This window comes from Lotus japonicus, chromosome 6 (assembly GCF_012489685.1).
Source record: "Lotus japonicus ecotype B-129 chromosome 6, LjGifu_v1.2".
NCBI lineage: Eukaryota > Viridiplantae > Streptophyta > Magnoliopsida > Fabales > Fabaceae > Lotus > Lotus japonicus.
The window spans coordinates 62,020,288-62,043,315 of NC_080046.1; the positions used below are offsets into that span (position 1 = coordinate 62,020,288).

General features: G+C 35.0%; 2 protein-coding genes across 2 annotated transcripts; both read left to right on the forward strand.

The window, feature by feature from the left end:
* Nucleotides 1–3,081: 3,081 nt before the first annotated feature.
* LOC130722902 (putative E3 ubiquitin-protein ligase RF298) lies at nucleotides 3,082–7,211 on the forward strand. Its single transcript, XM_057573786.1, has 4 exons — nucleotides 3,082–3,237; nucleotides 3,558–3,594; nucleotides 3,861–5,958; nucleotides 6,509–7,211. The coding sequence occupies exons 3-4, from the start codon at nucleotides 3,865–3,867 to the stop codon at nucleotides 7,049–7,051; spliced, it is 2,637 nt and encodes an 878-aa protein (XP_057429769.1). The 5' UTR covers nucleotides 3,082–3,237; nucleotides 3,558–3,594; nucleotides 3,861–3,864; the 3' UTR covers nucleotides 7,052–7,211.
* A 5,982-nt stretch (nucleotides 7,212–13,193) lies between these two features.
* On the forward strand, nucleotides 13,194–19,999 carry LOC130724416 (WAT1-related protein At1g68170-like). Its single transcript, XM_057575640.1, has 7 exons — nucleotides 13,194–13,552; nucleotides 13,635–13,697; nucleotides 15,036–15,149; nucleotides 15,728–15,977; nucleotides 16,225–16,383; nucleotides 19,363–19,511; nucleotides 19,709–19,999. Exons 1-7 carry the CDS (start codon nucleotides 13,359–13,361, stop codon nucleotides 19,959–19,961), a joined length of 1,182 nt encoding a protein of 393 aa, XP_057431623.1. The 5' UTR covers nucleotides 13,194–13,358; the 3' UTR covers nucleotides 19,962–19,999.
* Nucleotides 20,000–23,028: the final 3,029 nt, after the last annotated feature.

The following is a 23,028-nucleotide window of genomic DNA, read 5'->3' on the forward strand; positions in this document are numbered from 1 at the left end:
GTATTTTTTATTGTTAATTTAAATTATTTTAAGTTGTTCTTTAATACTCCTATTTGCACCTTTAGTGCTCAATCCTTTTTAGTGATGACAATTGGAAAAGGTTCTAAAAACAAGACATACATTGCAGAGCACTCGACCTGATCAAGTGGAAAATATTCAAAAACTCGGTATTATGATGCAGATACAAACCGCGCGCAGGGAAGAAAGCTTGAATTGCTTATTGTTATTTTTCAAGAAAATAATGGCTCTTTTTAAATGTGAAGGTGAGAAATACATAGGAACATTATGTTTGTTGTAGTTTTCAGACACTTTTTTTTTAAGTTGAAAATCTTTGAAATTACTAACAATATAAATGAAATACTCTAAGGTCACGAGTGAAATTAAGGTTGAGTAATAGAGAGCGAGAGGAGGAGAAGTTTTTTTCTCCAACGGTGGTTTAGAAAGATTGGAGAAAGAAACAGTGAAGAACGAATTCCTTGTTTTGAGTCCGCTTGTGTTGTACACAAGCACAACTGGTGATACTATGTGAACTCCTTATGTTGTGCGGTTGTGATACGATATATGTTATATAGGGTATGGAACCTTAATTCAATGATGAGATTTACCTATTTAATCCAAATAGAAGAGACCTTTCCCCCACAAAGTCTAACTCAGTAATAAAGAAGACATTTTCTTAAAAAAAATCACCAATGTATTAAAAGTAAATAAAACTAAATACATATTATATAAAATTTTAGTATTATAAAAATAATACTCCTTATTAAAAAGATAGAAAAAATTATTGTAGGTTTTATGACCAAAGGTCATAGATCGATAACAAAATTATGCAAATGAGAAATGATAACAAAACAAAAAACAACTACTTTTAAAAGAATTGTAACGTTACACTAAAAAATGTCAAACAACTACAACATGCACAAAGTTCCTACATCCTACGTCCCACCTTCACATCAAGTTTCAACGCAACATTTGCAAAGTACTGCTCGCTCATTTTAAAAACATGTTTGGTCAAACAACATTGAAAAATAAGCTCAAGATGAGTCTCACATATACGTTTGAGGCCACTTACATCACAAATCATTACATGTTTGAATACCTAATCACTAGAAAGGAGAGTTACAAGATAAGTCAAAGCATCATACCTTCAAAGTCAAGAGAGGAACATTGTGCTTGTTGTAATCCAAATACGTGTCATTTTTACATTAGTTTTAATCCTTCAAAGTTCTCTTAAATCATTCTTTCTCTTTCTCTTCACCTCTCTCCTTTCCAACCACCGTCCAACCTCCACCCCTCAACCACCACACAACCTCTACATCCTTCCGCACTTCACCTAAACCCCGAACACTCTTCTACCTCAACCATCACACTCTCCCTTCCAACAATTAGGATTCCGTCTCCATGGAACCATGATTGCAAGTTTCCACCACCGTGACATTACTTGTAATTATATACTCAACAATACACCCCTCCAAAGTCCCATGGGTTCTTGAACCAACCATTTGAAAGTCAAAGTCTTTTCTCTCAAAGATCTATAGATCTAGTTTGTTTGATATCTGGTTTGGGGCATCTTGGTGATGATAATTATGCTATTATAATTTCATGGGTTTGGGCTATTACTGGTTGATGGATTTTTATTTCGTAAAATGGGCTGAATGGATAATTTGATATTTCTTCCAAATGCCCACTAATTATTTGATCCATTATGAGTTTGAGAATTTCAATGTTATATTTATATTTATTGGGCTTAAGCTTAATTGATAATTGTGCTGATTGAAGCTGTAAGGCCCAATAACCTAAATCCATGATAGTTGAAAATTAGGGTTAATATTGTTATATTATATATAGGATCCTCTCGTCCCCTCTTGAACTCTAGCTGCGCAGCCTTCCCATCAAGAGCTTTATTGGGCTTAAGCTTAATTGATAACTGTGCTGATTGAAGGTGAAAGGCCCAATAACCCAAACCCATGATAGTTGAAAATTAGGGTTAATATTGTTATATTATATATAGGATCCTCTCGTCCCCTCTTGAACTCTAGCTGCGCAGCTTTCCCATCAAGAGCTCAGTTATAAAGAAGGAGAAGGAGAATGAGAGGAAGATTCTGATCCTGGAGTGCACGTTTGTCCATGATATCAAATTGCATGTGGATTATTTGAAGCTGAAATCACTATCATTATGTCTTCAAGAGGTACACAATTTATATTAATCGAATTTGTATTCTTAATCCTAGTATAGATCTAGTTTAAAGTCATTCTTACATATGAGCGGTGCTTTGTAGTTTTTGTTCTAGGGTGGGGAAGGGAGAAGATAGAGCGATGAGAAGGGGGGGGGGGGATGTGGTGGGGAATGGGATGGCATTGGGAGGTGGTAAAATATGGAGATTAAGAGTGATGGTTCATAAACACTTCATTTTTCTTTCATTTCAATTTCACACATTTTATTTTCTATCTCTCTCTACATTTTCTGTCACATCACATATCATATCACTCATTTCTCTTTTTTTTTTACTTATTCATGTAAATTGGAATTAGAAAACATATGTGTACAACACATTAGATATGTGGAGGTTTTGTGGTGGTGGTGGATGAGGTTGGGTGATGGTTGGAAAAGAGGAAGAGGAAGAAGAGATAAGAGAATCAATGAAGATTTTGCTTAAAATTTGTCAATAAATTAAAAAACATAAAATCAAATTCATATAATTTTAGAAAATAAAAATACTATAAACAATAAGTAGTCCTTATCCCAAAGCCATAATAAGAATAATATACAAAATTCTTCTAATTAGATTTATAGGTATTAATGATATTTTATTTAAATAACATGTTAAAATATAAATAACAATTTTTTCTGATAAATAGTAATCCTTGACCACATGATGATAGTAGCTTTTTGACTTATATATCTTTTGAGTAAATGTTCTTGCTTCTTAAGAATCAATTTTGACAAAAATATATTTTCACTATTATTGTTACTTTTCTTATATTTTAACTTTTTTAATCTTAATATAATTCTATCTTTTATGATTAATGCTAACCTAGTTACTAGAGTGAGAGAGGGACGTGCACTTTTTAAAGCCTCTTCGATGCTCTTACAACCTCAGCCTCATCAGCACAAAATAAAATAAAAGGAAAATAAAAAACAAACGAAAAACAAAAAAAAAACTCTGAATTTTCTTTCTGATTCTCCGATGTTCTAAGATCGATCACACCTTTGATTGTTCCAAACTTTGTTTCAATCGGGTACGTCTCGATCATCTAATACTGATAACAAATCCAGTTTTCTTCCGTTTTTATTGGGGATCTTCTGTGTATCAGTGGCTAAGTATAATATAATATTGAAAACATGATTTTCTCTGATTGTTTTTCTGATCCATGGATGAGTCTGGAGTGTTTTATTGCCTTTGAATTCATCTGGGTACTTTTAATTTTCTATCTTGTTCAACTGGGTATACTCATAAGGCTGAGATTACTGGTATATGTTTCTGGGCAGTGTTGTTGCTATTCTTATTGATGTTATTCTTAATTGATTGTTTTTTAATTCTCTCTATTTGAATTTTCAGGTGGTTGTATCCCAGGTTGCAATACTGAGATTCAGAGGTAATATTTTTTCAGTTCTTGAATTCATGCAATGCATTATAATCCAGTGTTAGTTATTGTTTATACTTTTTTTTTGTTAGCTGATAATTTTATAAATTTTCTTCTGAATTAACCTCATCAATGATAATTCACATTATGTTGTAATAGTATTTGTTGATGGAATTAGTAAATTGAGGGTGCTTGTGATTGTGAATGTATGCTGGATGAAGTTATAATTGTTGGCGAGTGTGTTTATAAGTTTTTTCTTTTTTCTTTTTGTTTTGCAGCTAAATGGCATCAATGGTTGCAAGTGGTAGCAGTCAAATGTCTCCTTCAGTTTCTGTCCCAGAAAAAGGAAGTAGGAATAAGAGAAAATTCAGGGCTGATCCACCTTTAGGGGAGCCAAGTATCATTACTCATTCACCTCAACAAGAAAGCCTCAGTTATGAATTTTCTGCTGAAAATTTTCAAAAAGCCTTGGTTCATGGGCAACTCACTGCCTCTGACATGTACCAAGATCATTCTGATGGGTTGAAGCTTGGCCTGGGATTGTCTATCCCTGTAGTTTCATCTGGGGTCATCCTTAGTGAACCTAAGGAGGAACTCGAGGTGGATGAATGCCATGATGCTGATTGGAGTGACACAGAAGCCCAGCTGGAAGAACTTGTGCTGAGCAATCTGGATGCAGTTTTCAAGAGTGCAATAAAAAAGATTGTTGGCTGCGGCTACCCGGAAGATGTTGCTACAAAGGCTATCTTAAGGTCTGGCATCTGTTATGGATGTAAAGACACAATTTCTAATATAGTTGATAATATTATAGGGTTTCTGAGAAACGGCCAAGAGATTGATCCGCGAGAGCACTATTTTGAGGATCTAGTGCAGCTTGAGAAGTATATCTTGGCTGAGATGGTTTGTGTTCTTCGAGAGGTCAGGCCATTCTTCACTGCTGGGGATGCAATGTGGTGTTTGTTGATTTGTGATATGAATGTATCACATGCTTGTGCTATGGATGGTGATACTTTAAGTAGTTTGGGTTGTAGAGATGGCATTGCTGATGGTTATTCTGTCCAGAGGGAATCACTATCAAAAATTGAAGCAAAAGGTCCTAGACTGAGTCTTCCAAGTCCATGTAAATCAATTCCCTCTGGTTCTGAATCTGGGAGATCCTTTGTGGCTGAAAATCCTGTCTTGAATAATGTAAACAATTCTCAAATTCTTGGTGGACTCTTACATAAAGAGGGTGCTGATTCTGGATCTGATAAGTCATCTAGTACTGCTGGAACATCTCAATCTCCCCTGGCAGAAGAAAACTGTGGGAATATCAGTAAGGTTCATTCTAGTAGCACCAGGAGGGATTACATTCTTCGGCAGAAGTCATTCCATGTGGAAAAAAGTTATCGTACATATGGATCTAAAGGGTCTTCAAAAGGAGGAAAGCTGAGTGGCTTGAATGGTTTAATCTTGGATAAAAAACTCAAATCCATATCAGAATCTACTACTATAAACTTGACGAGTGCATCCTTAAACATAAGCAAGGCAATGGGAATTGATTTGTCCCAAGACTACAATGCTGTTTTCTCATCCAATGATGGACCATCTAGTCCCATTGTATTTAGCTTGGATTCTACTGATACTATTTCTCAGTCAACCAATACTTCATCTTCAATACATGAAGAAAATGCTGCACCTGCGCTCAGTAGCCCTGATGCATTATCGGCTACAAATACTGACCTTTCTCTCTCTTTGTCTTCCAAAAGCAAGTCTTCTACAACACCCATCTGCTACAATAATGGGGCAGCTATTAGCAGTTGTGTGGGGATTCCTTATGACAAGTCCTTTGGCCAATGGATTCCCCAGGACAGCAAGGATGAAATGATTATGAAGATGATTCCAAGGGTTCGGGAGCTGCAAAATCAGCTTCAAGAATGGACAGAGTGGGCAAATCAAAAGGTTATGCAGGCTGCTCGTCGGCTGGGTAACGACAAGGCTGAGCTTAAGACACTGAGACAAGAGAAAGATGAGGTTGAACGTCTTAAAAAAGAAAAGAAATCTCTTGAGGAAAGCACCATGAAAAAGCTTTCTGAAATGGAAAATGCCTTGCGTAAAGCAGGTGGACAGGTGGAACGAGCTAATTCTGCTTTAGGGAGGCTTGAGATGGAAAATGAAGCCCTGAGGAAAGAGATGGAGGCTGCTCAGTTACGTGCGGCCCAATCAGCTACTAGCTTTCAAGAGGTCTCTACGAGGGAAAAGAAGACCCAAATGAATTTTCAATCATGGGAGAAGCAGAAATCCTTTCTCCAGGAAGAAATGATGACTGAAAAACACAAATTAGCGCAGCTGCAGCAGGAATTAGATCATGCCAAAGTGCAACAGGAGCAAATGGAGGTATGTAATTTCAAGCTTGTTCCAACTGCATTTTAGGCATTTTTTTTCTTCACTTTATATCTATACTAACATATACAACTCAGGCTGTTGATTGGTTGTATGTTGTCTTCAATTTAAAAGCCTTACCATTAAAAATGAAGAACTTATAGTAAAGGAGTAGTTGTCTGAACTTTCAAGCCTCCCCCAGCATTTTATGATCCAAATAAAATGAAATAAATTTTGGTTGACACGCACTGACAGGTGTTTATTATTCATTTCTATGCATGGTTTAGCAATGAAACTGTTTACATGTTGAATCAGTGGGCAGTGCCTGTAAATGAATCAAAATGATTTCCCCTTGTAGTATTAGCTAACCAGGTTATGTCATCCTTTTATCTTCTAAATAGCTAACCAGTGTTAATATTGTTTTAGTGAAGTGACAAATGAGAGTAAAGTTTGTTACATGAGCATCACTTGTGATATTTCATAGATACAAACACATTCAACTGTAGTGCTAAATGAATTTTGTTATTGGGTCTGTTGTTCTTATTGTAAAGAAAATGTGTCACAGGCTAGATGGCAACAGGCAGCAAAGGCAAAAGAAGAACTTCTCCTACAGGCCAGTTCTATAAGAAAAGAAAGAGAACAGATTGAGGAATCAGCAAAATCCAAGGAGGAACAGATCAAATTGAAAGCGGAGGAGAATCTGCAGAGGTACGGAGATGACATCCAGAAACTTGAAAAAGAAATTGCACAGCTGAGACTGAAGACCGACTCTTCGAAAATTGCTGCGCTGAGAAGAGGCATTGATGGAAGCTATGGCAGCAGCTGCAAGGACATGAAAAACGGCGCCGCTGTGGAGGAACCACAACCCACTTTTATCTCAGGACTGGTCCAGAAGTTAGGTGACCGCTCTGTGAGTGGGGGTGTGAAACGGGACAGGGAATGCGTGATGTGCCTTTCCGAGGAGATGTCTGTTGTGTTCCTCCCATGTGCTCATCAGGTTGTTTGCACAACATGCAATGAGCTCCATGAGAAACAAGGAATGCAAGAATGTCCTTCTTGCAGGAGCCCCATCCAGGGGCGCATTTCTGTGCGTTATGCCCATACATAATTTATAATTTTATATACTTTAGTGAATTGAGATTTTTGAATAATGTTATACTGAGACACTTGCATAGAATAATGCACTCAGATATTGCATCTCAGGATTTTGATACATTAAATTGCTTTCGATGCAGAGGTTGATACATTTACTACAACTTTTTTCCTTCTCTTCTGCTGTTTTGGTTGAAAATTTTCTCTTGCTGCACGTATCTTTCTTAGCTTGTTTAAAATTAGAATGCTTAGCTCCTTATTAAACTCTATTTTTCCATGATTATATATAACTAGATGTAGAACCCCCCCCTCACCCACCATGCCTCAATGAACTGGAATATAAACTTGTAAGAAACCCTAGCCTTGGTAAACCCCCCTTCTCCTTTTTCTAAACCTAGGCCTTCTCTACCAACTTGCCTCGGCTGTTCCCAACGGGCTTCTCCCCCGAGATGGGGTTTCTCTCCCCGAACAGAAGTGTTTCTTCTTTAAATGAGGGGCTTTTTACCCACCTAGGTGGTTCGTCCTCTCCTCTTAGTGAGAGTTTTGTTGCCTCCCATAACCACCCTTGCCCCCATCTCCTTCCACCAGCCTCCATATCTCCTTTCTCATCCATGCTCTCATCCTTTATTTTCACAGTTTTCCTCATATGCAGTGTGTCTCTCATTTTCTTCTTTTTTGGTCACCCCTATGGCCTCCGTTGCTGCCGCTTCCGCCATCTTTTTCCTCTCTATCCTTTGTTCATCTTTTGTTATTCTGGTTTTTTAACCAAAGCACCTCCTCCTCTCCGTAATCACACTGATGTAGGTTAACTTCATTTGGTACCGTTGAAGCCACATTTGTTATTGATATTGGCAACTCTAGTAGCTGCACATATTGTAACTCAGGCTCATAAATTGTCAAGATGGAGCCATGACTAAAAAATGAAGAAAATTCTTTCGCCCAAAGGTCAATAACTTATTAGTGACAAGGACTACTCCAAGAGTTTAGGGTAATTTGTCTGGTTGTTTTAATTTTTCACAACAATTTGAGTGAACATACTTTGTTCTTTATTGGTTTATCTTATTGCGTTGCAATATCATCCTTTAAGTTGTCATCGCTTATTTGATGGAAGTGTTGTTGGGTAATCTATGAGGTTTAATTTAAGCATCTTTGACAAAAAAAATTATAGAAGATGTTCAAATGAAAAAAAAAATGACAAAAAAGATGAAGTTAGAATGAAAGTGGAGTTTTCGAAGCATCCTAATATAAAATTTGTTATTTGAATCAATAGTATTTTATGTGAATTTGAAATGATGTGTTTTTTCTATGTCTACTATTAAATGTTAAAGTTAATTAGAATAAGCGAGTTTGTACTCTATTGAGTATTTGTGAATGCTCAACTGTACCGCTCTTAATTAGGGTTCAATTACTATTTGGTTTATAAGTGTTATTTGGCTTGGCTCAATGCCTCTTTCTTGAAAAAAAGAAGATGCATATGAAATTGAAGGGGGTAGGAGTGAAATAGAAAATGAGTAGTTGAAGTTAATGGTAGGAAGTTGAAAAAGTAAGGAATAGAGAGTGGTGATAAAAGAGAGTATATTGAATTTGACATGTCAATGTGTCTAGAAATACTATATTACACTAGATCCACAAACTAAATGGGTTAATAGATATAAAAAAAATCCACAAGGGGGAGAGTTATGGTGTAAAATAAAAAAAAATTAAAACATAATTTTTTAGTGAGTGAGTGGGTGTAATTGATGACTTTCACTACTTGTTGTTCAATAAATGAAGAGAATATGGAGTAAATCTTGTGATCTTGTATATGTTAACTCACATCCATGGTAGTGATTAAAAATTTACAAACTAAACCACACAACATATTTTTTTTTTATACATCGGAAAAATAAATTGCACACGTCAAGAATCAATCTTGGGACCTCCCCTACCCAACCCATGTCCCGCCAGCATATTTACATATGAAGAGATTTATTTACAAGATGACAACTCAAGTAAGTGACAAGTTAATATATCTCTGCTACAATCTTTGTACATATCCTCTAAGTTTAACTTTTGTAAGATGAAAATATATCCTTATAAATAGATTTCTAGTTGCTAAATTATGTTTTTTTTGTTATAAATGAGGGTTAGCCCCGAAACAGAAAGGAAAGCTAACTAGCAACAGGCCCTATAGGAGGGGAAGAGGGAAACAACAGGTCCTTCTGCAATCGCAAGTGACATTCACCAAACGACGCTTCAAAAAAATGCATTCCAACCGGAAGAGATAAGCCCACCTTAACAAGGTAGTCCGCCAAAGAGTTTGCTTCCCTTGGAATATTCTGGATTACAATTGAACCATGATCTCTCTACCTCAAATTTAGGGATAGATAATAATAGAAAATAGAGAAATGAATGATATAATAATAAACGATATAATTAAAATAAAAGAGAGAAATAAAAAAAGGCTTAAATACTCTAGAGGTCCCTGAAATTGTTTGCCGTACGAAAATAAGTCCCTGAATTTTTTTTTCCGATTCCGAATCCCTAGAATTTTTTTTTAATCAGAATAAGTCCCTACTCGTGTTTCTAGCGTATGTGACTATGTGGCACAATTTTTGCTGAGTCATTTATTCCATGTGGCTTTTCTATTTTTTTAAATTCACATTGATTAAAAAAATAAAATTAAACACGTAAATTTAAAATTAAAATCTTATTAACCTAATTAACCATAAATCTAATCTATCTATATATATTAGAAAAGAACAACTTCTAGCATGACGTGTCGCTCCCACAGGTCAAGTTAGTGACGTGTCGCTCCCAGATTAATTCTCATAAAAATTATTCCACGTGTCAATTTGTTAGAGGATATAATTTTCAATTGATATATATTTGAATTCATATTTTTATTTAATTCAGGATTTTATGAGTTTTTTATTGTGATTTGCTAGATTTTGGTAGTTTTTATCTATCTTTATTTAGTACCTTTTTAAAGTTTAGATTTGATTAGGATTTAGGTTGTTTATTTCTTGATTTTATCTTAATTTATCTTATTATTTATTTAATGCTAGTTCTAAGAAAAGGGAGTTGATTTGGTGCTGAGGGTCCACAAAGCTACCATGGACACGCAGAGATTTGATAGCTGCTATTTCTACCTCTGCCACATGTCGCGATCACGACAGAGGTATGCCGTAAGATGATGTTACGTGAAGAAGAGTTTATCATGTTGTGATTGATGGTTTGTGCTATTTCAGTTTATCCTTTGTTCGTAATTCAATCCTGGATTCTTAAATTTCACATATTTTGTGTGTTTTGATCCAAAAGTTTACAAATTTTTGCATAGACCCTTTAACGAATCATTGTTGAAGACGTAATGTTTTTTCTATTGTTCTACTTCCGCTTTTGTATTTTTTTAAACCAGATTATAGTATAGTTTGTAGAAATCCATGCGTTTGAAGTCATTCTAAACTAGATTTTGGTATAATTTATAGAAATTTAGGAAACTTAGGATAGCCTGAATTTATATTCATTTCTCAAATTTTGCACGTTTTTATTCATCATGTTTGAGCTGTGTGTATAAGCATACTATTTGCACTGTATGTGAATGATGCACAACTTACTAATTTTTTTTAATGATGCACAGGTCAGCATATGAAAAGCTCACATTTAATCTTCATGAGTATGGTTAGCTCATTCTTAAGGTTAGTTCATGTTTTCCTCAAACTCATTAGTTTTGCATATACTCATGTTTTAGTATACCAATTGGGTGACTTATCTTACTTTACTCTATATATTTCCTTAAGTTCAATTTAAATTGATTGTTAGTATAAGTTTATTGGTGAAGTAACCACAATTATTTTGGGTGAGAGGATTATTTTGTTTTTTTCTTACATATATAGATAATTTGCTGGGGTGCGCACATATGGGGCAATACATCATTTTTTGTTTCTCTTGACTGAAATGTTCCTTTGATTTTTTGTTTCATAAGGGCTCTACCCCAAGATTCACAAATATACTAAATACAATTCTTTCACCACAGTCCTTTCAAATTGGTGAAAGAGGGTATTTTGTTCTTCAAGACTTCATTTTGGGTTTCTGTTTCAATCTTCTTCATGAATTGATTTTGTTCTTCAACTAATTATAAGATGTTATATGCTTTAAGGATTCCTGCTTTTATCTTCTTAATCAAAAGCAAAAGGATTGAGGAAAAGAAAATCTTCTAGGGTGCAAAATATTCACTAATTGGAAAAAAAAATAACACGTGTCATTCTCTGATTAATTCTCATAAAAAAATACATTTTAAAATTTTAGATTTGATTAGGATTTATGTTGTTTATTTCTTGATTTTATCTTAATTTATTTTTGATTTATTTTTAGAGTAAAAAAAATACATTTTTAAATTTTAGATTTGATTAGGATTTAGGTGGTTTATTTCTTGATTTTATCTTAATTTATTTATTATTTATTTTTAGAGTATTAATTAATATATCCCAAACTTTTTTTTAAAAAGAGTGAGTTTGAAAGCTATAGCTTAAATTAATTTCTTAATATATTCCCAAATAATAATAATAATAATAATAATAATAATAATAATAATAATAATAATAATAACATGTGTGTGCGGATATGGGCCGGTTGGGTACTATAGTACCCATACCCGCACCCATACCCTCTATTTTTTGCGGGTAATTATCTATACTCAACCTCATACCCATTTAGCAGTTTTTTACCCTATCCATAGTGGATACTTTTTGCGGGTACCCTATGATTTTGAGACCCATTGTCATCCATAGATTTAGATTTTGGCAAAGATGGATAGCTTCCTATAATGACATTGAATTGTCTAAAGGTGGAGAGCTTCGAGTTGCTACCCACGTGAGTATGGAGACGAGTACATGTAATTTTTAAAAACGCGGGTATGGAGATGGTACTATAGTACCTACCCATTTTCATCCCTACTTAGTTGGAATAAACACAATAATATCACATTAATTTTTTTTTAAGATTAATATGTTGATAATTCCTTATATCTATGATTTGTGTTATCGTCTTCATATTTACAAAGAATGTGAAACGAGTTCCTCTTGGTCTCAATCGGGCTTAGAAGAGAAGTCTTTATGTCCACTTTACTCATCAATTCTGACTTTTCTATTTTATTCGTTGTTTAATATATTTTTAATAATTAAAGTATTAATTAATGTATCAAATACAATAGACATATTTCCCGTGCAACGCACGGGTAAAAAACACTAGTTAAACATAAAAGAGAGAAATAAAAAAAAAATAGTGAAAATGAAATGTAATGATAGTGTGTATTTTACACTACAGTTCTCTACTGACACTTCATAAACGTTGCTAATTGCCACCTTCATCGTTGTCCCTGCAGGCTGCATCGCCGTTCGCCGTCGTCCCTGCTTCATCGTCTATGTCTCATTTGCCGTCAATGTCTATCAATGAAGCATCAAGGTGAGGAGATTTGAAGCTTAGGTGCATTCGTGGTGAGTCTTAGGCTTAGTTTCTGACCTCAATTTGGGGCTACTTGGTTAGTACCTGCTATTATACTGCATGTGACTTATTCTACAGTGTGTTGGTATGATTGTATCTTGTGCAATTAGAGAATGTAGATTTTTCAGAATCTGTGTGCTGGCTTAGATGTTTCAAATATTTGTCCTTGTCTTGGTTGTTGGATGTTTATGTTCTGTTTGTCCTTGTGTTACTTTCACTGCTAATTTCTCTCAGTGAGAAGGACTGATTCCCATGGGATTATGAATACAAAATTTGTTTTTGTTTTGTTTTTAGATTCCAGCCAAAGGGTAGTTGAGAAACAAACAAACAATTTTTTATCTTTTTGTATTTAAATTCTAACTAAAGAGTAGAAAACATTTCTTCAAAAGTTAGCGCTTGGATGTACTAGCGCAAACGGATGTCAGCACTTACTTTAAAACTAAATGTGAATAAAACACTCTTCATGAATTAGGATGAAATTCCGCTTACATTACGCGCAACTTGAATTTAATATAATATAAATTTATTATTCTTTATTGTCAATGACTCTTCACAACTTAGAAGCGGGACACAGTGTTTACTAACGTGCCTTCAAGTATTAAATCATTTTATTTTATGTGAACTTATAATGTGATGGAGATATATAAGTGCTTGAAAATCCTCTTTCAAAATATGATTACTTGCGCAAAAATATATATAACACTGCCTTTCCTCTACTCTAATAATGCCTTCTTATAGTTCTAGCTTTCAGTTTCTCTATCTCTCGTTCACTATCAGTCTATCACACACACTTATCTTCTTAAGTGAAATGTAAGCCCTTTTTCAGAGTGCACTGACTAAAGATGAAGAACATTGGCAATGTGGTGCAGGGGTTGAAGCCAACGTTGGTAATGGTGGGGGTGCAGATAGCAATGGCTGGGGTGAATGTGCTGCTCAAGCTCGCTGTAAACGATGGCATGAACTTGACGGTGGTTACTGCCTACCGATTTGTATTCGCCACTGCTTTCATAGCTCCACTTGCTCTCATCCTTGAAAGGTTCATTCCTGCTTTAATTAATAATCATTTTAATTAATTATAGATCCAACTGATATATATTGTCCATGAATTATGTTAGCAGGAAGAAGAGGACAAAGATGACTTGGATGCTGCTGTTTCAGTCATTTCTCTGTGGTTTATTTGGGTATGTAATTAATGTCATGTTCCTTTATTATATATCATTTCATTGATACCCCTTATTGATTGAATTTAGAAGCATCGATAGCTTGCATTAATTTCTTTCACGTATCCTGATATTCATTTGTGAAGTAATCAACTAAATCTTTCTTCTTTCACACTCATCTTGTTGCCACATATATTTCTAAGTTATTTCAGTTAGCTTTTTGCTCTTAAGTTCAAGCACACAGCATCTAACCGAAATCATGTACTAGTTAGATAAAGTAATATATATCTAAGAAGTACGATCTTAGTTTAATTTTTTTTAATATTTAATTATGCACTAATAACTAATTTAGTGCATCTCTAGATACGTTATATCTTATATATAATCATAGCATTGTATAAGATATGCCGTCTTGGAAGCAAATTGAAGAACAAACTGTCCTCTTTGATGGAAAACTCTCTGTCTTTCAGGGGCGCGTGTCTGCTGCTTTAAAATGGTATTATCTTCATTACCCTTGTTTTTTCTTTCTTTCTTCAAAATTAAGTGTGTTGCTAAAGTTTGTAAACAGATCCAAAGTAGGTTCTTATGGGGACGGGTGAGTAGAGGTCCAAAATAGCTTGGTTTAAGTGGGATAAGGTGTATTGTTCAAAAGAAACAGGGGGCTGGAATGAGAGACATTTGATACAGTGTTGTTAGGATAATGCAGATGGAGGTTAGTTAGTAATTACAAGATAGATTATGGTGAGGGTATTAAAAGCTAAATATGGGGATGCTGTTGAGGGTGGTCAGGAATGAAACTTCAAAATTCAAGAGATTGTATGATATTTCCGATTAACATCATCATTTGGTGAGTGAGATGGGTAAATGGGTGGATGAAGCTTGGGTTTGGAAATTTAAAAGGAGAAGGCTGTTGTTTCAATGAGAGAAACAATTGTATGAAAGTTTGACGCGGGATATACAATCAATTCACTTGAAGCATGAGGTTGATGATGTGGTAGTGTTGGAATGCAAATGCAACCAGGAGTTATTCTGTAAAATCAGCATATGCTGTGATTCATGATTGAGATTTCCAAATTAACAAAGCTTCTTTCAGAAATCTATGGAAGGTGGTTGCTCCATCCAAGGTCAATGCTTTTGTTTGGCGTGTTATGTTGAATAGGATTCAAACAAAGACTTATTTGAGAAAGTAAAATATAATAAATTCTGAATTAGAATGCTTGTGTCCATTTTGTCATATTGAGGAAGAAACCACTAGTCATCTTCTATTCACATGTTCGCTTTCTTCAATAGTATGTAACATATGTTATAAGTGGCTGGGTTTCCATACTGTGTTAAGTTTTGATTTGATTAATTATGCAGAGGAGCATCTCAAAACTTCTACTTAGAGTCTCTGGCTTTAACTTCAGTAACGTTTGCAGCCGCCATGTCTAACCTTACACCAGCCATAACCCTTATTATTGCCGCTTCCTTCAGGTAAGTAAAGTAATTAGCCATGGCTTGTACTTTACTAACATTCTTTTTTCAACTTCTAATTCAAACTAATTCTCTTTTTTTTCCCGGATTTGTCTATCAAGTGGAAAATTAAATAGACTGCTAGTGTAATCCATGTATATATAAATGACTTTAAGAAAAGTTATCCTTTTATTTTACATTAATGATTGCTGAACCCCTGTGACACTAAATTTTTTATGGCCATTTTAGATCGCCACCAAACGAGCCTTTATCGTTTTCTTTTTAACTTGCTAATTTTTTTTTTTGGTTACATTTTAACTTGCTAATTTATGACAATCTAAAACTGCCATAAAATTGGGTGTCTCGACACCGATCACTGCGGTTTGTTTTAATACCTTTTTGGATCAATTTCATACTTATGTTTTACCAAACAATTTAAAGAGCACAAGGATAAATGAATGGAAGCTTCAATGATATTACTTGTTTCAAGACTATTTACCTCATTTTCATGTTCTCATCATTCACATTCGTTCGTGTATCTTGTTCAAAAATATTCTTAATATAAAGAGAATTTTTTTCCTTATTCAATGTGTCCTCAGATTGGAAAAAATAAATTTAGAAACTACAGCAGGGAAGGCTAAGATAGTGGGTACAATAACTGGAATTGGTGGGGCAATGGTTCTGACTTTGGTTAAAGGCAAGGAAATCAAGATAGAGTCCTTCCACGTGAACCTTTTGCACCCCCAAAACGGTACACATCCACACGCCGGTGGTACCGGTGAGAACCTCTTGGGTGCTCTTTGCAGCCTAGCCAGTGGCACCTCTTACTCATTGTGGCTCATTATTCAGGTCAGTTTAATTTGGTTTAGCAACTAAACTTTTGTTTTATGATAAATTAGTTCCTTTATACTAGTATCATAGGGTTGTTCTTCGAATGTATCTTATTGATGTGTTATGATATTTTCTAAACTAACTTTTTTGATTTACAATCTAGTCCAATATTTTAAACAATGAATTAAAGGATACTGAACTCTATATTTTTATAAGAGTACCGGAGTAATGCTTTATTTATTAACTTTGAACTCATGTGTCTCAGAGAAAGATGACAGAAAGGTATGACGGTCATTACACAAGCACGGCGTTAATGTCGTTTTGGGCTTCAGTGCTATCCTTTGTGTTTGCTCTTTTCATTGAGAGAGATTGGAGTCAGTGGAGGTTGGGTTGGAATATTAGACTCCTAACTGTTGCTTATGCGGTATATATGCTTTTTCTTTCTTTTCACACCTTTTATTTAAACTTTTCCGAAAATGAAGAAAACATATTGTATAAAAAAACTGCATAATTAAAATAATGTGGAAATATATATATCAATATGGATTCACTACAAAAAAAACGTTTTTTAGTGGGGTTTTTTTCTTGCAATTAGTGGGGGTTTTCAACCCCCGCGAGTTACTTAGCGGGGGTTTTGAAAAATCCCGAAGTTACACTCGCCACAAATTATTAGCGGCGTTTTTCAGCAAACCCTGGTACCTGCATATACATTTAGCGGCGTTTTTTAGCGGGGGTTTTAAACCTCCCTTATCCGCAAGCTTTTTTTAACGGGAGTTTTCAACCCCCTTAAATGCAAGAGATTATTTACAGCTTTAAACTTGCCTTGGCTACCAAAGTTTATTCTAGGGACATTTTTAACCTAGAATAAGAGCCAATTGACACATTACAAATTGAACATCATAGAAAAAATAACAGCAGAGAGAAGGGATAAGGAATCCATAACAATGAAGATGCATGATTTTGGTGATGATGTGCGACCCTTTGTAAGGTTCCCTGTGAGCAATACCTTGAAGGTATTGCATGTCATAGAAATCAAAGATGCAATAAGTTAAGTAGCATTACCTCTACCAATTATGGCAATTGAAGGGAGAGTCAGTAGCTAGGGTGCTTGTCCAAAAACATCAACAGACAAAGGTCTAGTACATAATAAAACCAATGTTGCAGCAACCATAAGCTGCATTCAATAGAAAATCATTCACTTACAGAAAATAACGAAAGCACGGTTTTGACATGTCACTTATAGTATGTTTGCAAATCATTCTACTATTTATCGCAAAGCCAAAACCAGTTGTGGGAGAAGCTTATGGGTGACAGAATTGATTCTGAGGAATCGAAATATGTTATTACTTAAAGAGACTTGTATGTAAGCATCAAGTAGTCCAAAGAGTAGTAATAGATACCTTGTCAGCTACGGGATCTAAGAACGCACCAAATGAATATTTTAACTTCATCTGCATTGCAAATATAGAAAAGACAAGTGATAAACATCTCAAACATGGAACAATGAAAAAGGAATGTCTGGTACGTATTTGAAAAACACATTGGATCTACATACCAACAATTCCAGAACAAGTTGTAACAAATTTCAGTCCACCTGTGGACTTGTTCCCCTCATTGATACGCCTCAACAGGTCAGAACATTCACTTTCTGTATACGTGGTTGAATCTTCGCACACATTTAACTCAGATGGATCTTGCCGATCAATCTTTAGCACTCTCCAATATGTCCTGTTCTTGTCCCTTCCTATCATGTAAAAGTTCTGTGGCACAAACATAAAAACAAAAGCACATCCAAGCACGTAATTCAGTATATCTCAAATGGGATATCAAGAGTTAAATATAAACATTGGATTAGACAGGCATTGTAATTCTAGGGCCATATTTCCAAACCAAGTATCTAAATCATAAACAGAGGCCAGAAGATAACCCCTTCCAAATTTAAGGCAAATCCCATTTCAAGGTCAAATAGAAATAGGAAGTATTCGCATAGATGCTCACATTGCCAGAGAATAAAAGTTACATTCAAATTCACTTTGGAAGTAAAGGGTATATGTATATATGCTTATTGGAGATTATCTACTAGAAAATGCACTAAATAAGCTCCAATAAGTGCTCTTTGGTTTGCATCCAATCGGGTACGTATAAAAACATCAAATTAGTGAAAGAATGAGAGCTAAATCAGACAATGGAATTAGTTTACCAATTTATCTACTTCTGTCTACTTAGTCAACTAATTCTCATCCTGTAAAATATTGAACCTATACATTGAGGCCTGTAACAAAAGAAATCCAATGATTACATAGTTTCCTGATTCAAACATTTAACATTGCAATTTCAAAACAAAGAAGAACCACCAATGATAATAAATTCACTGGAATACTTAATATCCACAAACACTAGAAAGAAGAATAAAAGTGCATAGCATCATACCGATAGAGTCTCATAGATCCTAAACTTGTTCATACAGGAAGGTGTAGAAGCAGGAGGAGAAGAAGACTGAGAAGAAGCCTCATTCTCTGACGACGCCATGACTATAGCTACTCTCAGATCCCCCGAGCCACAGGCTCAGAGGGAAACCATCAAAATTGCATGCAAACAGTAGCCACCTGAATTTCCCTTCACAAGATCACCACCTCTAACACAAGGTGGAGGAGGAGCCACAGCAACAACCACACACAGAAACGCAAACAACCAAATCAAACAACAACAACAACTCCATGCTCTGCGAAATCCTAGGCTGCTTCAAATACATCATTCTCTTCTCCGATCACAATTATCCACCTCTCTTCCCGTTCCAGCTCCTCCACCAACCGCCGCCGCTATCGTCGCCGCCGTCCGCAGCCGCCTGAGATATTCACCACCCAAGCTTGACGCGAAGACTCGGCACAACACAGATCTTCAAATTGCGAATCGCGATTCTATGGAAATGGAGAGGAATGTGCAGAGGAAATTATCAACGTTTGCGTAGAACCCTAAATCGCAATCTGAAAGAGAATTGAGAAGCGAGATCGAAGAGAGTGATCGAAGGGAGCTCGAAACAGAAGAAATCGGTGGAAATCGGGAGGTTGGAATCGGTGGAATCAGGTTGAAATCGGTGGAAATCAGGTTGAAATCGGTGGAAATCGAGATCAAATTGGTGGAAATCCATGGTTGAACGAACGAGTGAGAGTTGAGAACGAGAACGAACGAGTGAGAGTGACTGAGAGTGATGGAGAACGAGAACGAGGGGGTAATTAATGAAAATTTTGCGGGGGTTATTAAAACCCCCCTTAACTATTAAAAAGCAACGACATTTGCGGGGGTTATCAAAACCCCCGCTAAAAAACCCCCACTAAATAACGTTTTTTTTGTAGTGATTATTGATTCTATTAAGATAAAAAATGATGTGAATTGAGTGTTGTAGGGTATAGTGATCTCTGGACTGGTGGTGGTTGTAATTTCATGGTGTGTCCAGATGAGAGGCCCATTGTTTGTCGCTATTTTCAATCCTCTGGTGCTTGTGATTTTGGCCTTCGCTTGTTCTACGATATTGAATGAGAAGCTATATTGGAAGGTACATATCTCGAAACCTCTAGTTATTTTCACAATATAGAGTACAATACTTATCATATTTTGTATTGCTTCATAAATTAGTTGTTCACCTACAAAATGCAATTAATGAGTATGTAGCTCTGCAAATTTCAATCATATTTATGAAGGGAGGATTGACATCAATCCATTTAGTTTCAAGAATATTTGTTAATTAATTTCAGCATCATTGGAGCAGTGTTGATTGTATGTGGCTTATATGCGGTTATATGGGGTAAGAGCAAAGAGATGAAGATGAATACAGTATTGGTATCTTCAAATGAATCAGATAGAGTCGAGATAGTCTTGAGATCTACAGGATCAGAAGAGAACAGCAACAGCAATGGTATCCAAGTGATTAGGGATGATGAAGATTCATCAGCAGAGGACATGAAGAGCAAAGTGCATATGTTCACAATCAAGGAAAAGAATTAAGTTCTACCTAGTAATGCCTGAATATTCAACTCTCTAACTTGCCGATAGAGATAGATAGTACAGTGGAAAACTATGCATCCTTTTCAAACAGAAAATGTTAGTAGACACCCATATTAGGAAGAGATGGAAAGAAAAATGAGATATAGGTGATAATGTGAAATATCATGTAATAATAGGAGTTAGAGAGAAAAATATACGTGTGGTTTTTAATTGTCTCTAACAAATGAGTTTGTGTTGAAGCCGGCCCCAACATGCTACTGGCGGGCTTTTAAATTTTAACGGTTTCCAACTTTCAGGCTTTGTTTGGTTTATGAGAGAAAGAGAGATGAGTAGAGGGAAAGAGGTAAGAAATGTAGTGGATTTGTGGATTATTCGTTTGATACTAAGAGAAGAAAGAGAGGAGAGCAAAAGTAAGTTTTGTTTTTATAAATAAAGATGTATCCAGTTTGGAAGATTTTGTGGCGGCTATAAACAAATTCTGGAGATGTTGAACCGCCAATAATGAGTAAAACAAAACCGATTTGGGGAGACCGTAAAAGGTAGAGGACTCAACACTGTGGCTCCCCCTCCCTCCCTTCCACTAAATAAGGGTGAGCACCCCCTATCCCAATATTTTTCTCTCCCCTATTTCAACCGTGGTTTTTTCTTTCAATCTTTCTTGCTCTTCTTAGGAGAGTTTGCTCTCAAGATTTTTCATATAATTTCCCTTGCAATTGAAGAACAAACAAAGTATAATCCAACTATAATTAATTTTTTTACATTGGAAATATAAATTGCACTCACTAATGATGATCTTAGACTTTCCTCTCCCTAACTCATTTGTCCCCCCCCCAACTTTTATCGCTTGAACTATTATTCGAGGACTAACGGTAATTAATCTGAAGTTGGATGTCAAAGCATCTCAGACAAACTAAATGTACCACTGCATACTAGTTTGTAGCAACTAAAAATTTACTACCACAAACTAGAATAAGGTAGTTAATTTAAGTTACAATTCTAGTTTGCGATAGGTTGTGATTTTGTACATGCGACAAGTTATAATGCGCTAGTTTAAATGTAATTAAAAGAAATTAGATTATTTTAGTTTTCGATAGGTAAATTATTTAGCTGCCGAAACTAGAATGCAGTATCTTTATTGAGCTTATATCGCATTTAAGATTGCGAGATTATTTTATTGAGATATAATGTTAAGTTCCGCAAATCATAAATTGCTAAACTTCCTCAAATAAAATTGAAGAAGGTAAAAAGTAAGAATTTAATGTGTGTGCACCGTCAGTGTAAACTTTGTTTACACTTTACACAGTCAAAAAGTTCACATAGTCATCCAATTGAATTCCGCAACATCAGCAAATATATTCTTATTTTAATACAAATATAAGATGAAATTTATTATTCCACCTACGTGGCATATTGTGATTGGTTCACAGTGCATATCCATTAAACTCAAAAAGTAAAACAAGGTTTCAAAAGCTTTAAAAATTTTTGAGTATATTTGGAACCCACTCGAGTAGGGATGATGTATTTAAGTGTGGGATGAAGTATTTAGTTTTGCTCAAGCATCTTTGATAAGGATGACAATGACATTCCGATAGAATAAGTATTTATGAAAAATATCAAAATGGAGTTGGTTTTTAACAAATAAATTATTTTATCTTTAATTAAGGACAAATTAAGCACAATTTTTCTATATATGGTATTATAATATTTGTTATGTTTAATGTATTGCCCAATATATTTAGTATAACCAGACTTAAATATGCTTTTAGTCCCAATAATATAATAATATATGGTGAAAATTGGTTACTTAAAAAAATATACAACGTCTTTTATTAGTATTGTCCAAGTCATTTATAAGGGTGATTTAACTCCACTCCAGTTTCAAAAAAAAAAAACTCCACTCCACTTCGGTGGATCAATAAGTTTGTTTATTAAAATTAAAGAAAAAAGTTACAATTTTTTTAATCTAATTATCTTAAATTCACTTTGTCTGCATATGATAAGTTCAATGTAACACCCGGGGCTGACGAGTATTAGAAATGATTGTCGGTACAATGAAAAGACAAACAAGAAGCGACTCCTGACAAGGGTGTAAGGTTAACTGTACACTATGTTTGGTTGTGAAGAGAGAGATAGAGAAGAAAGAGTAGAGAAGAGAGAAGTTGAGTAGAGAGAAATATGTGAGAGATAGAGTGGATTTGTTGGGTTGTTTGGTATGGTAGAGATAAAAATGAAAGAGATGAGAAATAATGATGTGGAAGAAAGAGAAAAAATTGATTTCTGATTAAAATAACAATTTTAAATTAAAAAAGTGTGTCAGATGCAAATAGTGGCGGTTTTAAATGCCAGTAACAAAAACAATAAAATAAAAAAAGAGAGTCCCTCCCGTACTGTTCCTTTTCTCTCCAAATTGGAGAGACCTTATTTTGGGGTGGGTCCCACCTCAAAGCCCCCTCTCTCCTCCCTCCTCTCTCCCACCAAACAAGGTTAGTTTTTCCACCCTCCCTCTATCTCTCTTCCTCTCATCTCTCTCTACTCTAAGAGCATCATTATCCAAAAAACTCATTAGAGTTTCTAATTTAAATTTTGGTAATGCCACGTCATTTAAACCACTTTAATAAACTCTACTCATTTTTTACTCCAATCCAGAAATTCTAAAAAGTTTCTTAAATGGATCCCACAATATACCCCACTACTTTCTTGTAAATCTTACCTATTTATTTGCTTTTTTATTTATTTTTTAATCATTAAATTTAGAAGAGAAACTTTGCTTTCTCTAGAAAGAAACTTTGGAGCAAAGTTGCTTGCCACGTGGAGAAACTTAATTTTCTGCAACAGTTAAGAAACTTTACTTCAGATGACATGTCATAAAGAAACTCACAAAGTTTCTTTGTTGTTGATGCTCTAACTCTCCACAACCAAACAAAGTGTTAGTCTTCTTATACCGTTGCGAGTGACATATAAGATTTGATTAGTACCACTCATAATAACTCAAGTCTTCTTTTTGAGAGCATAACTTATAAAAACTGTAAGGTTAAATGTGTTTGACTTGGAGAAGGAGAATTATGAG